The sequence below is a fragment of the Dermochelys coriacea genome, chromosome 2, assembly GCF_009764565.3.
Source record: "Dermochelys coriacea isolate rDerCor1 chromosome 2, rDerCor1.pri.v4, whole genome shotgun sequence".
Taxonomy (NCBI): domain Eukaryota; kingdom Metazoa; phylum Chordata; order Testudines; family Dermochelyidae; genus Dermochelys; species Dermochelys coriacea.
Genome location: NC_050069.1, coordinates 257572964 through 257587839, shown reverse-complemented (window position 1 = coordinate 257587839; position 14876 = coordinate 257572964). Strand labels below are relative to the sequence as shown.

Genomic DNA, 14876 nt, shown 5'->3' with positions numbered 1-14876 from the left:
GGTCAGTTTATGCCAGCAGAGAATTATACACACCACCACGTTACCCCACACTTGGTAAGAGGCTTTGGACAAACATCTAGCCACTTTTAGGTCAGGATGGGCAAGCTTCCCTTCCTTACTCTATAAAACGTAGTCCACTATAATAGTCATCCAGCAACACTAAGGACACCTTTTAGCAGTAAAAGGCTACTCTTCACTGCCAGCATCAAGAATCACTTGACTTACAAAGGGCAAGATAACCACTTTGCTTCCAAGAGACCAGTAGGTGAGTGCAATCCGCAATTAAATTTGTGCCATCGGTGATCCCAAGTTTGTCATCTGCACAGACTTCCACAAAGGATTTCTGCTCCATATCTTTACTTTTGAAGAAGTTTTAGGACTCCAGCAAAGCCACCCAGGTCTTCACTCTAGTAGTCGTCATCTTCAAAGAAAGATTAAGCTACAGTTTACACTGGTTAATAAATAATAATGTAATTGCCCAAACTATAGTTTGACTCACAGGACAACCTAAAATGTAAGGCTCAGTACATCTCTGGGCCTGTTTTGTGCTTAGAAGAAAGCAACAGAGTATTTAGTTTCCAAGCATTTTGACGTACCAGATGTATAGTTTTACAGCAGCCACTGTGACGCTGTATAACCGCTCACACTTGTAAAGGACTGCACACTAAGCCAAAAGGAATTTATTCCATGAAACAATATTTTAAAAAGTCTCTGGGATGAAATTATTCCCACTGCTGGAACAAAGCTTTTCCAGGACATAAGACACAGTAATTAAGAAGAACCAATTAAGAAAAGGGATTTTTATTCAAGTCTCTACAGGTCTTTGGATTGGAAGGCCAAATTTTATATTAAAAATTATATACAAGTTTAGACCCAGAATAGCTCCTGGAAACCCCAAACTGAACACAGAGTCCCCCACTGTGCTATACTCACCCATAGTATGAGAGTCCCTGACCCAAAGAGTTTACAGCCTAAATAGAAATGACAGAGAAAAGAACAGAGGAAAACAGAGGCAAAGAGAGGTGAAATGACTTGCCTAGCATCACAACAGTCTATTCATGGCAGAGCAGGGAATTAAACCCAGGATCCCTGAGCCACAATTCAGCATTTTAACCACTGCACCATGCTACCGCTCATCATCTCCATAATCTCTGCCACAATCTGGCTTTTGTCCTATTTTAGAGAAGAGAGAGAGAGAGAGAGAATACACAGTGTGGTAAAAATTCTTTACACGCAAAGGTTTGGGATGGACGCTTTACTCAAAATGGGCACAGCTATAACTACTTTACATGGTCAACCCAAACTGCAGCCAATAAAACCTTTCTGTACATGCCTCATGTTACAGAAAAAAAAATTTAGGATTTTTAAAAATATATTAGGGCTATTTTTCATATCCTTTCAACTGTAAAGCCTTATGCCTTAAATACTGTAAGTTAAAATATACAAGGCGAAGAAAAATGACCTGAGATCACTTTTCCATGCTTGATTTTAAAGCCTATTCCCAGGGAAATAAGTGAATTTAGGGCCACAGTGGGAAGCATGAGGTCTCCTCTCCCCAATGGTATAGCTCTAATTTCTAACCCTGCAGGGTTTAGGTGCTACCATAGTACAAAGCAATAAAATAATAATAGTGATAAAGTGAAAACATTTCTCTGTCAGGTTGATTTTAAGAACTGGTGGCTGTTTGAAGCTTCTTGGGGTTTTGGAACATTAAACCAGGTATCAAGGAGCAAGGATTAGGAGCAGCCAACAGGTGAGGTAATCAAAGGTACATGATAAGCACATTTCTTTCCATGGTTCTACAAGGTGTGAATATATGCAGCATGAGTGTTCTTATATTTTAATGCATCAAGTTAAGTAAAACAGACACCGTGTGTAGGAAATTCCTACACTATATTACACCCCTGTAAGAGAACATGCAATTTAATATCAAAATGAATAACCTTCAAGATACCTATTGTCTCTTCCCTCACTTTCCTGGTTGCACTAATTAAGTGCTACCAGTGCTTGCAAAGAATTCAAGTGTTTCCCTTGACCACAATGCATATTCTAAGACAATTTTATAGAGGAAGAAAAGCTAGCAAGCTATTATAGAAATGGTGTTTATTACCACCAGCCTAAAATTGTTATTTAGTCTCAAATTGCTGATTACTGCCAAACAGATGTGTGAATGACCAAAAATGACTGGAAGACACATTTGGGAACCTATGCTGTATCAGGCATAAGACTACTGTGGCTTGAACAGAGCCTTTTCTATAAAAACAAGTTATTGACATACAGTATGCGCATGTGAGAGCAAGAGAGACCAAGTTCAAACTTCAGTGAAGCAAAGAGCTACCCAATAACAGGCTTAGCTGCAACCTGATACTCCTACTATGAAAAGCCCAAGGACAACTGAATTTCTCAGACCGCACATATAGAAGAATTAGCAATCTTAACCCCTTAACTACTCTGCAGACTTTAAAAATAAGATAAATTTGAGGGATTTAAAAAAGTCTGCTGTCTTTCAGTCAGTCATACCATTGGGGAGGAAAAAAACAAAACCGACTTTAACAAAACACACTTTACGTTTCATTTTAATCCTCCCCACAGCTGAACTCAATGGGACAAAACCATCCCTGAAGTTACACCAGGCATGCATTTGGCTGAGTAGCATTGTTTCAACGCAACTGTAACTTCATTCTTGTCCACAGTTTTAAAGCTTTGTATAAAAATGTCTAATATGATGACAGTCTCAAGCAAATAGTCACAGCAAAAGCTCACAACTGATTACATAATACTGTAGTTGGCAGCCTCTTCCCACACTACAGTCTCCTTACAACTTTAATAATGTAGTATTTAGCTTCCTTTCACAGATAAAGGCCTTGACATCATCTTTGCAATGCTTAAATGTCCTACTTTCAAAGAGGTATCTGTGGAGGCCAGGGCTACTGGGGAGAACCGTAGATGAGAAGACAACCCAAGTAAACAAAAGAACTTGCCATCAGTGCTCAGAAATGAGAAGGAGCACACAGAAACAGCACTACAACGCTTAGCAAATACCAAACCTGAAGTGCACTTACATTATAAAATAGTTTTATAATCCACAAAAAGGGGGGGTGGCTAGTACACAGCACCAGGAATCAGGAATTCTATAGATTGTTCAGATTTGTCACTGGCTTGCTAGTGGCATGAGAATAAATATATGAAAGACAGATGCCCAAATACTATAGTAATAGGGCCCACAAGTACACACAGACAGATAATCATTTCAACAGGTCTTGAATGACTGTAGTGACTCTAAATTTGTTATAGGGAGCATATTACGGTCTTATTTCAGTACCTTCATATTTCTATTTAGTTTATTCTATGTAGGTTCTCAAACCATGCTCATCACCACAGTATCTGGAGTGCCTTCAGTAAGCAATATGACTACACATCTGTCATGAGTTGTTTGTTCTCTCATCCTCTCCTCAGGGAGAGGAACGCATGCAGTGGAGTATCATATTTTGGTAGGTTTAGGGTTTTATTTTTTTTAAATACACTCACCTGTTGGTATTGGTTTATGTTAGAGAAGGCAGGTAAAAGAAGTGTGTCTTGTACTTGGGGAAGAAGGTGTTGAGGTCTGTGATGGTCCTTTGCAACTTGGACAAAATATTTAGTCCGATTTGGGCTAGTCCAGGAGCGGGCAATAATTTTCGCATGGGGGGCCATGCCACAAATTTGGGTAAATCATCATGGGCTGAACATTTCTACTATATTAATAGAGGGGGTGCGAGCTCTGGGAGGGAGTTTGGGTGCAGGAGGGAGCTCCGGGCTGGTGCAGAGTATTGGGGTGCAGGAGAGGGTGAGGGGTGTGGCAAGGAGTTTGGTGCAGGAGGGGGCTCTGGGCTGGGGCAGGGGGTTAGGGTGTGAGGTGCAGGCTCTGGCCAGGAGGTGCTTATCGCAGACGGCTCCCAGCCAGCAGCACAACAGGGTGCTCAAGGAGGCTGCCCTGCCTGCCCTGGTCCCATGCCACTCCCAGAAGCAATGGCAGCCAGCTGCTGCTGGCATGTTTCTGTGCGCCTCTTGGGGGGAGCGGGTCTCCATGCGCTGCCCATGCCCGCAAGCACCACCCCCGCAGCTCCCGGCCAAAGGGACCTGTGAGGATGGTGCTGGGGTGGGGGCAGCATGCAGAGCCACTTCCCCCCACCCCCACCACCCCCCACCAGGGTTATGCAGAGATGTAGCAGTAGCAGCTGGCCGCTTCCGGGAGCAGCGTGGGGCCATGGCAGGCAGGCAGCCTGACTGAGCGCTCCGCTCCACCACAGGATTTTTAGTGGCCTGGACTCCGAGATTGTGAGGATGCTGGACAGAAACGTTAGTCATGGTGGGACGGACAGAAGTGTTAGACGGGCCAGAATTGCCCCTGGGCTAGTCGCTTAATTTCTCTGTGCCTCAGTTCCCCACCCTGCAAAATAAGGATGATACTGAAATAAAATACTTTTCTTCCCCCCTATGTCTGTTTAGCCTGTGAGCTCTCTGGGGCAGGGATATCTTGCTACATGCACAGTACCTAGCAAAACAGGGCCCAGATCTTGACTAAGGCTCCTATGTAACACCGTAATACAAATAACAAATAAATGTGTACCGAAACCATGGTAGGCCCATGCCAAATGCTATAATATAATTAGAAGACCTATCGGGGAAAAAAAACATGAATTTTAAAAAGGTCTAAATATTGGCCAAAGTTTTTATTTTATTGCTACCCAACGTTTTTTAGTTTTGAACAGAAATAGCACTACTATAGTGAAGTAAAGACAAAACTGTGAGAAAAGGACATGTAATTAATGTATAAGACTAAACATATTAACATCTAAGCACAAAACTTGCTAGGTTTGTAGAATGCAAGGACACAGAATGTTTCATCTTTAATTTAGTTTCTGACCCTTTGACTTCAACAGCTCCAAGAAATCTTACAGAGAACATTCAGGGAGAAAAGTGGTGTATATTATTTAATCTACCTCAAAAGGTACAAATGGCTAAACTGCTTCAAATTATTTCTAGTTGAAGTACTAATGAAGAGGGGAGACAAGATATCAGCAAAGCCTTAATGTTTAAGTGGGGGGGGAGGGGAGGGAGCTTGTAGTGGTGAATACTGTTCCACAAATCTCTCACTTGAAGACATCCAGTTTCACTGTTGTGAAAAAATCTCCTCAAGAAGAGACAGGCAAAAAGTCCCTAAGTAGGGACAGAGTAAAGAATGGCCAGTTCTACATTACACAATTCAATTCCAGAGAATTCTATTGGCCAAGCAAGACCTCACACCCTCCTGCTAGTTCTAAAATCAAAGCCTGGGTGGGATGAAAGGGGAAGAGGACACCTCTTTAAAATAGAGATTACACTTTGGGGTTCCTCTTTCCCAGCTTCCCACAAGGTTTTGTTATAGAGTGCAACTGAGCCGGAAATACCGCAGTAGCTCCAAGAAGTTACACCATGCTGCTTCCTGCAGTTAACCAAGAAACTTAAAAACTTTTTTAAATCGTTCATTCCACTGAATGAGAAAAAGAAATGCTGACTTTGAAGCAAATCCCAAACAAACTCCACTGCACTTGGGTTCTGTTTAACAACAGCCTCTTTGTCAATTTATAAATAGTTATACAATTCTTAGAACCCATCTGTAAGGATAAACAACACTCTAAAGAGCTGTTTAGTTTGAGTTTTGATTAATGTGAAGTCCAGCAAGGTAGCTTCTCTTTTCACCACTTTCTTTTTGTTTTGTTTTAAGTACGAGATGTTAGAATTACAGGACTACATCTTCAGTGCTGTTTATTCTGGGTCCCCAACTTGAGAAACTTTGAAGAGGGCTGATCTTCAAAAAGTGCTGACCACCCACTTTCTGAAAATGAGCCCGCACCAAGGTTCTTCTACAAGTTGGGCACACAAAAAATAAAGACATCCAAAACCACTATTCATTTTTAAAACGTTTAGATCAGGTTATTATGCATAATATAAGACAGTTGCCAAGCTGCATTTGGCTGAAAGGTGCTTAGTTTTACATTTGCAAGATATTACTCTGATCATCAGAAGATGATGGGAAACTGTCAGTTAACCAAAGCAGCCGGGTGCCATTCCATGAATGGCCACCTTCTTACCACCACCACCACCGCCACCTCAAGAACTAGAATTTAGTATGCATTTCTGAAGCTAGACTCTGAAACATTAAAGGCCCAGAATTACTGCCTTTAAAAAATTGCACTGACTTTTAAGGAATCTGCAAAATGGGTATTAAGCACCTGCACCATTTTTACTGGTGGGCCTGCCTAGAACAAAATTAATTCTGCATTAGGTAAATTTTGAAAATGCCTCGATTCTTTTAATAAAGTACTTATGTTCTGCTGGGGAACCTATCATAGACAGAGGTGCCCCACAGATTAAAGAAGCCAGACATGTGGAGTAGGCTAATGTTACCCCATTAACGCCTCAAAAATCCTGTTGGATTTGATAGGTTTCAGACTAGCAGCCGTGTTAGTCTGTATTCGCAAAAAGTCCTGCCTTACAAAACTAGAGATGCCCATCACTTATCTGTGTTGGACAGTAGGGGAGGGGAGAAGTAGAGATGGCAACAAAAAAAGAGGTGTGGCTTGTTTCTGTCTTCTGTACCTTCTATTCAGTAGCAGCAGGGGAGACCTAAGACTATGGCATTGCTTAAAATGCAAACAACTGACAAGCATGTCTTTGCTGATCCACACCAGAATGGAGACCAGAGTGGATAGGAGGGTGGTGACAGCTAGGCTGTTGGCAATGCAAGAGCTTTGCTTTAATTGGCTGTTTCTGCTCAGTTGATGAGACAGTAAGAAAAATGTTACTGCCTGGATAGGTTACTCAAAGGCACAAAATTGGCATAAATTTCAGTATATAAGTGCTTTTAGTTGGATGGCAGGGCTGGTACAGACAGTCTCTCACTGTTCTAGTGAAGCTGATTTTCGTTAAACTTTATTAGCAAACAAAACATACTCCAAAGTAACTGCATCCGATGAAGTAAGCTGTAGATCACGAAAGCTTATGCTCAAATAAATTTGTTAGTCTCTAAGGTGCCACAAGTCCTCCTTTTCTTTTTGCATGAACAGAGGTGCTCTAAAATTTTCATTGTTAAAAAAATACAAACTGAATAAGGCACTGAGAGTCAATGTTATAATGTCACTAATCTAGTATATTATACACAAACACACCTTTAACATAAGCATTGTCACAGTTCTGTAGAGAAGAAAACTCTTGATCTCGGGGGCATAATTATCTAGATTTGATTTTTTTAAAAAAATATTCAAGCCACCTGGTTCAAAAGTTTTGTGTTTTTAACGGCAATCGCCATTAACCTTGGACCAGAAGCGTCATTGTGTTTAATTAGTAAGGTAATGAAGCCAATCTTATTCTCTTTTTCAAGCACAAGAGGACAAATACAAGACACTGAAAGAGCAGGCTAGATTTTGCTACATGGTGGTTCTTATTTTGGAACGAGTTTAAATCCTGCAATGTCTCAGAGAAATGTGTATGTAATACGTTTTGCAAAATAAGCCATTTTCCATTTTCTATATTATCTCAATTTCATAGATTAGAACACTATTTCTGAATATTTGGGCTGTAGAAAATTTGCAAACAAAAGGCTAAAAATGAACAATGTTTTCATCAACAAATCTTCAATACTCCAAAATTAAGCACAGAACAGATACTTTTAGAAAGAATAGGAGTCTGTGCTTGTTTTGTTAGCCAGCCAAGGTAGCTCAGAAAATCCATCAACAACGGAGGTTGAGCTATTTTTAAAAAGCCCACCACTTTTCCAGTCCTAAAATACACACACACACACACACACACACACACAAACACACACACACGATACCTCAAGCAACACACATGCTGTGAATCCCCACTAAAAAGCTGCAACTTTGTTCTCTTTTCTGACACAGCTGCCTTAGGAAAAGCTGGCAGACAAGGAGGGTCATAACTGCTCAACAAAAACAAATACTAGATGAAATGTGGAAAAGCCATTACATAAACACGGATTTACAATATTGCTGCTGCTCTAATCTGATGATCACAGACCTTTCAAAATAAATATGATTATATACATTTTCTTTTTTTAATTAAATTTTCAGAAAAAGTCTGTCCTAGGGAGTTGTACCTTTTTATAACATGATACACACAGGAAGCTTACAGGGTCAAAAATTTTAGGCAACTTTGTTTTTCTCCTGTTGATGTTTTTGCCATTGTATGAAATTACAGGAGCAGATTTTAACAACAAAAAGGGGCCATCACACTTTAGAGCCACATGAGCTAAAAAGACCCAAGAAGTACACAGAAAGAAAATAAACTGGCTAAAAAAATCCCTTTTATGCACATAATATAATTTTCCAGCCAGCATTGCTGTTGTGCTTATAATAAACTGAATACCACCGTCCCAGCTATCCTGCTCCTTACAAAATACCTGATCTTGCTCGGCATGGCTATGTAAATACAAGGAAACAAAGCTGTATACAAGTGCCCTATCAATTAGCTACATGTCCTAGCTGGCTTGATTTCCACCACCAATTATTTCTTCTCTGCCCCTTCTCCCCCACACCATCACCTTCAGTATGACTTTAAAATAATTACGCGATGGCATTGTTTAAAATACAAAACGCAGGCAGTGGCACTGCATATTTAATGGGCACTCGGAACAAAGAACCACCACCAGCAGCAAGAACCTTGCGCCTGGTAGATTTCAGCTCGCGCGGTTCCTGGGAGCACATTCCAAAACAAACCCACCCCGACCTCATCCCCTCGAAGAACCGGGGCAGGATCGCCTCCCGGTTTCCAATGGGAAACCATTTAACCAAGGCCTGGGGAAATCTCTTCCTCTTCCCAGTCTCTCCAGATTAAAATAAAAATATTAGAAGGAAGAGGAAACTGCATTCCCACCTAACACACGCAGCAAGCAAAAGGCACAACTGCAGCACCATCCCCCCACTTTAAAACCAGCAGCCTCTCTTGTGATCCTTTATCCACACTCCCCACGCCGCCGCCACACACACACACACACACACACACCAACCACCCTTTCCCTGCTCAGTAATGGATACAACGTAACAAGTTACTACATACAGCCTTCCCCTATCAGGGCACCAGATGTGACTAAATAAAGATCATCTTAGGATCCATTATGTTTGGGGGATATTTGTGGAAGATAAAAAACAAAAAGAAAATCTGCCGTGTGCTAGTGGGAAATCACCCCTTTCCCTTACAAAATGAGCCTCCTTGGAAACGGAGGGAAATGCACCCATGGGGGGAGGGGGTGTCAAGTAACTTTAAGTCTTTGTATTTTGTAATAATCCAATGCTATAGTAGCAACGTTAATGTATGTATCTATACACAAGATTGTGTTGCTGTATGCGATCTGTAACCTAGATCATTGTTTTACCAATCCCCCAAAGGGTGAGCTCTCTTCCTCTCTCCACCCCTCATCAAAACAAGGAGGGAACCACACAACAAAGCAGCCCTGCAAAGCTACGGCTCGCCTCCCAGAAATGGCTCTAGCTAAAAAGCCGCCCCTTTCCCCCTTGACAAAGGGAACACCCCGGCTTTACAATAGCTCAATAGATCTAGCAGAATGGGAATAATTCCAAAACAAGCAGCACACACCCCTGAAACATTTAACTACCCCCCTAAAAACCCACTGTTACAATCACATGCGCTCCCCACCACGCCCCTTTCACCCCAAAAATCCAGCTCTTCAGGCTGAAACAAATGAAACGCATCCCAACGCTTTGGGAGATTCATTTAGTATGGCCTTTTGGTTTTGCCCCTTAGCACGTCCAATGTTTACATTAAGTTCCATCATGGAACACAATGTCCCTATAAAAATGCAAACCCTGCAGATTTGTGCTGAAGTTTTAAAAGGATCACGAAGGAAGATTTAAAAACAAGAACTCTCAAAGGTGGGTCCTTTCGCTCCTCTCTTACAACTTTCTATTATGTCACAAATCAGCCCAAATGAATCATCTCATAAAAATAGCAAAAGCCTATGGGATCATAACATTTCATTAAGAGGGGGTGGGGGTGGAGGAGAGACACGCTTCAACCTACTTTCAGCACCGTTTAACTCTGGCAAGCTAGTTAAAAACGGTCCCTTTCAAAGAACTAAAAGACACAAATCAAGAAGAATCTGTTATGAAAAGGCGAAGAGCGTTTCCCAAGGACTAGTAAAATCACACGAAATTAACATATTAATGGAGAAGAGAAGGGGGAAGGAAATCAAGCCAGTTACACAACGCAGCCTTGCAAACCCCAGAGTAAAAAACACATGGCTCTCTACCTAAAAGACAAAACAGTTACTAACAACCAAAAGGTGTCTTTTTACACTCAACTTGATTCACACACCCCACACAGGCACCCCGCTAACATGCCATTTTGACGAAGTTTCTTAGGAATCTGAGGCCGGAAACATTGTAATTCAATCACACACTCTTTAATTAAAAGGGAACCCAGAGCAGAAATATAATCCATTTGTATCATAACCAACAACGAAAACGGGAAGGTTTCTTAAAAAAAAAAAAAAAAAAAAAAAATCTTAGCAACAATCTTATTTTTTCCATTCGTTACAGTTTCGGGATATTTGAAGGGGAGGGGCAGGTGGTTGCGAATAATTGCATAATTTAATCCTTTTTCAAACGTGAATATAAAACTGTTCAATGGATATAGGCATGAAATTTACTTACCTGCACAGAAAGTTCCACAAAGGAAGGCGAAAGTCAACCACGAAGCAATCATATTCCTTTACTTCCCCCCCCCTTGGGTATCCCCTTCTACCCCCAAGGGGGAAAAATGATCGGGAGAGTGAAGGGGGGGGGTTGGAGGAAAACGAGACTCTCTACCAAAAAACAACCCCCCCCCAAAAAAATAATAAGGCTCCTACAAAATCGAATTTAGTTCCTTCACAGTTGCAACAACGTATCCAGTTCGAGGGGGGGGGGAAGACACACAATTGCAGCGCCAGGACAGCAAGATCGGTGGCCGTCCGGCTCCCGGCTCCTCCTGCTCCGAGCTTTCCAAGAGTTTTCTTTGCCGGGGCTTTTGTGCAAGGAGAAAAGCGTGCACCGCACCGCACCGCACCAACAACTCTCTCTCTCTCTCTCCCACCCCCCACCCCACCCCAGCCCCTTCTGCCTGCCCAGCAGCAGCAGGGACGAGGGACACACACACACACACACACACACACACGCACGCACGCACCGACCCAAACCGACAAACGAACCCCACACACGCGCGATCCCACAGCCGGGCGGCCACCACCAAAGGCAAAGCGGGCGGCGGCAGCAGCAGCGAAACTTTGCAGCAATGTTACCAACCCAGCATCCAGGGAAGCTGCTGAGCAGCTGGAGGCACCAGCCCAGCGGCTGCCGAGGAGGCGGCGGCGGCGGCCCGGGCGGCGGAGACGAGGCTGGGGGAGGAGGAGGAGGAGGAGGAGGAGACGAGGGAGCGGGCTCCGAGGCGGGCAGTGGCGCGCGGGGCTGGCTGCGGCTGAGGCGAGGGTCCGGCGCGAGGCATCGCTCGCGCGGGGGGCGGGCGGCGGCCGGCGCGAGGCAGGGCAGCGGCTGGCTCTGGAGGGGCCATGTACCCAAAACAAAACAAAACAAAAAACAACAACAACAACAACAACAAAAAACCCCAAACCCTGAACCGAGTCCAAAATGGCTTCTGGGGGGGGGGGAGGGGAGGAGGGAGACGCCGAGCTGGAGCCGGCGGCAGGACCCGGATGTTGGATACAAAGGGAGGCTGAGGGGAAGCCCAGCAGCTGACTGAGGGGCGGCGCTGCCCGCCTAGGCGCGAGGCTGAGGCTGGGCAGCGGCAGCCCCCCCCCCCCCCCCGGCTTGGTCCCCTCCTCCCCTTCTGGCTCCTTCAGCCCATCACTTGCCAGCCCAGTGACCCCTTGCATCGCCTTACCTGTGGCTCGGGGCTGGGACCAGATGTTTCAGAGGAAGCTGCCAGGGTGCTGAAGTGGGCATTTAGGAGCTAAGCTGCCCTTAAGGGAAAGTCCTCCCCCCCCCACCCAGTGGAGGTTGGGTTCGGCCCTGAAGCTTTTAGATCTCTTCCAGACTTTGACTGTTGTGGGTAACATCCCCTCTAATATTCCTGTGCACCCTGTGACTGTCCTAGCCTCTCTCTGAATCCAGCTCAGCTCTTCCTCTCGTTGGCTTGTGGCAATGAGTTCCAAAGGCCATTTGTGCCTTTGCTAAAAAACAAAAAGCTTTCTGTACTGCACTGTCACCCTCGTGGACTCTGTCACTCTGGTGGTGTGCAGAAGCAAAGCAGATAATACAGAATCGGTGCTAATAAGCTAGAGATGGGAATTGGGAGCCACAAGAGTTAAAACTGGAGAGGCGCGGCTGATGTGATAGAGGAGGGAGTGAGGTGGACAGTCCCCTTCTACTCCAACATCTGAAAGCGAGAGAATGCAAGAAAGCTGTTTTCTCTGTCAGAAATCATAGAAGATGTTATCAGAAAGTGATGAAGAAAGAGCGTCTGTCCCTGGAAAAATGACGAGATGGCAAACATGCCCTCATTCTATAAAGCAACTGCCACTGAATCAGAATGGACAGTAATGACAAATGGGACACAGCAGATCAAACACAGAGGAAAGCCTTCCTCTGAGAGATATTTAGGGGGGTTGTCTCTGTTGCACTTTGGCAAGACTTAAATAGCTTGTTATAGTAATAAAGTCTTAGGGGGGGAGTTTCAAAAGGTCTCAGCATTGGCCTAACTCTGCTTCTATTGAAGTCAATTGTAAAACACCTATAGACTTCAACAGGAGATAGGCTAATGCTCTGAGCCATTCAAAATCTCATTCTTACTAATTTGGGAAGATGTGCATATTTCAGTTATCTGTATTCCAGTATTGCCTAGGAGCCTCAGTTACAGACCCCAGACCCCTTACACTAGGTGCTGTACAAACACAAAACAAGATGTCCCCTGCTCCAAAGAGCTTACAATCTAAATAGTGTAGTGTAATGGCTGTTTAAATGGGTAGCAGGAAGTTTGAGGCTGGAGGAGTTGGGGAGGATTTTAGACAGAAGCTCTACAGAAAACTGAGAAACAGTATTTTTACCTCATTGTAATCAGAGTCATTGCTCACTGTTAGACGAAAGCAACTTCCTGTGATGCTTTAACATTGTCATAGGACATCAGAAGTTGATTAGTTTTAAGCCAGTGTAAATCAGAGAAAGAGAAGATACTGAAGTTCAGTCCTCCCCAAGACTCTCAGTGTGATAAACTCAGAGCATGCTCAGAGTGGAAGGAGCATTTCACCAGACTGAACAGCAACAAAGCTTAACACAGAGAGCAGTGAAGTGCAGGTCAGCTCATTAATTTATCCAGTGGGGAGTGAAGCTGAATATATTTATAAATCATTTGCCTTTGCTGTAGAAGGAGATAAGGGTAAATATGAATCATTCCTTTAAACGTTTGAGCATTTTGTTTTTAAAAGAAATGTAATACATTAAGCTTTTAACAAAGTGTGGAGGCGCCCTGGGAATGCTTTTATAAGAGTTTTGGGACAGGGACAATCTTTTTGTTCTTTGTTTGTAGAATGCTAGCACAATGGGGTCCTGCTTCACGACTGGCACTCCTAACACCAACTAATAAAGAGCTTCCTAAGAATAAGTAAATGATTGTGACTTTGGTACCAGTAAATAAAAATGCATATGAGATTATACAGTAGTTGTGATTTTACATAAGATACTTTCAGAAAAGTTACAGTGGATGTTTGTGCTAACAGACAATGCACCTGGAACGGCTAGTGAAAATGCAAGTCACCTACCAAGAAAGTAGTGGGAGCAACAGTCCAAGTAGCAAAGAAAAATTCCCACAGAGCAAAGAGAAGTCCATAAAAAATGTCTTAAGGGGTCAGATATCACTGGTCAGATGTGTGGCAAGGGAGACAGGCCAGATGAGGGAGCATGACTCTATGACTCTATGTCTGCACTACAGATACTGATTTAATAATTTTTTTTTAATTGTCAGCTTAACCCCATAGTGTAGATGAAACCTAAACCAACAGAAGGGGGTTTTCTGCCACTGTAAGACACTACTTCCCTGAACAATGTTGGCTACATCGACAGAAGCTTTCTACTTTAACCTGTCCATTCTATATAGAACACGATCCCACAGCAGCTGGTTTAACAGCTTTGCTCTTTTCATTCCAAAAATCTCAAAGCACATGCACAGACATTCCTTAATTAAACTGCATGACCCACCTGGAAGCAAACAGAGGACCAGAGTGGGTGCTTGATTTGCCCAAAGCCACAAGTGAATTAGATTTAGAACCCAGAGATCCTGACTCCTAATCCAGTCCTCTAAACATTTAAACTCTTGTCTCCTTTATTAAATCACAACGGTTCCATTCTCCTTTGGCCAGAAATAGGTGATTCCCAGCAGACCCAATTCTTCACTGTCATGCACTTTCATTCACACTTATGTAAAGTGGGTGTAAAACACTAGCAATAGCATATCACATACACTGACTTTGCACAGGTGCCAGTGACTATCCAAAGCACAACACAATGATGAATAAGATAAGCCCTGGCTTATCTGGTTGGGGAAGAATATTTGTCACACAACCACCACCATGCTGCCTCTTCCTATTGCATTGTTTCATATTTGGATATTTTTCATCATACAAAGTTAAAATGTTTTCTGTACTTGCAACAATTTTTTAAAAATAACATCACATCTCCCAGGAAGGCAGTACTGTCACTGATTACATTTTGATACTGAAATGGTGATAGTGTCACAGCCTTTGCAGCATGACTTTTTTAAACTTTCTGCCATTCACTGGGAATTTTCAAAATATTGGTAAAGAAGGAAAGGATTTAGGCATATTCAGCTAG

At 43.1% G+C, this 14876-nt stretch overlaps 1 protein-coding gene across 4 annotated transcripts in view; it reads right to left on the bottom strand.

The window, feature by feature from the left end:
* ACVR2B (activin A receptor type 2B) overlaps positions 1-11578 on the bottom strand; it is a 163744-nt gene extending 152166 nt beyond the window's left edge. Inside the window, exon 1 of one of the 4 annotated variants that reach the window (XM_038392133.2) lies at positions 11340-11578. In XM_038392133.2, coding sequence (XP_038248061.1) covers positions 11340-11538 — 199 coding nt within the window. In that variant the 5' untranslated portion in view covers positions 11539-11578. Of the gene's footprint in view, positions 1-10709 lie in introns of all 4 variants that reach the window. The other 3 variants (XM_043509700.1, XM_038392134.2, XM_043509701.1) reach the window with 3 other exon arrangements.
* Positions 11579-14876: the final 3298 nt, after the last annotated feature.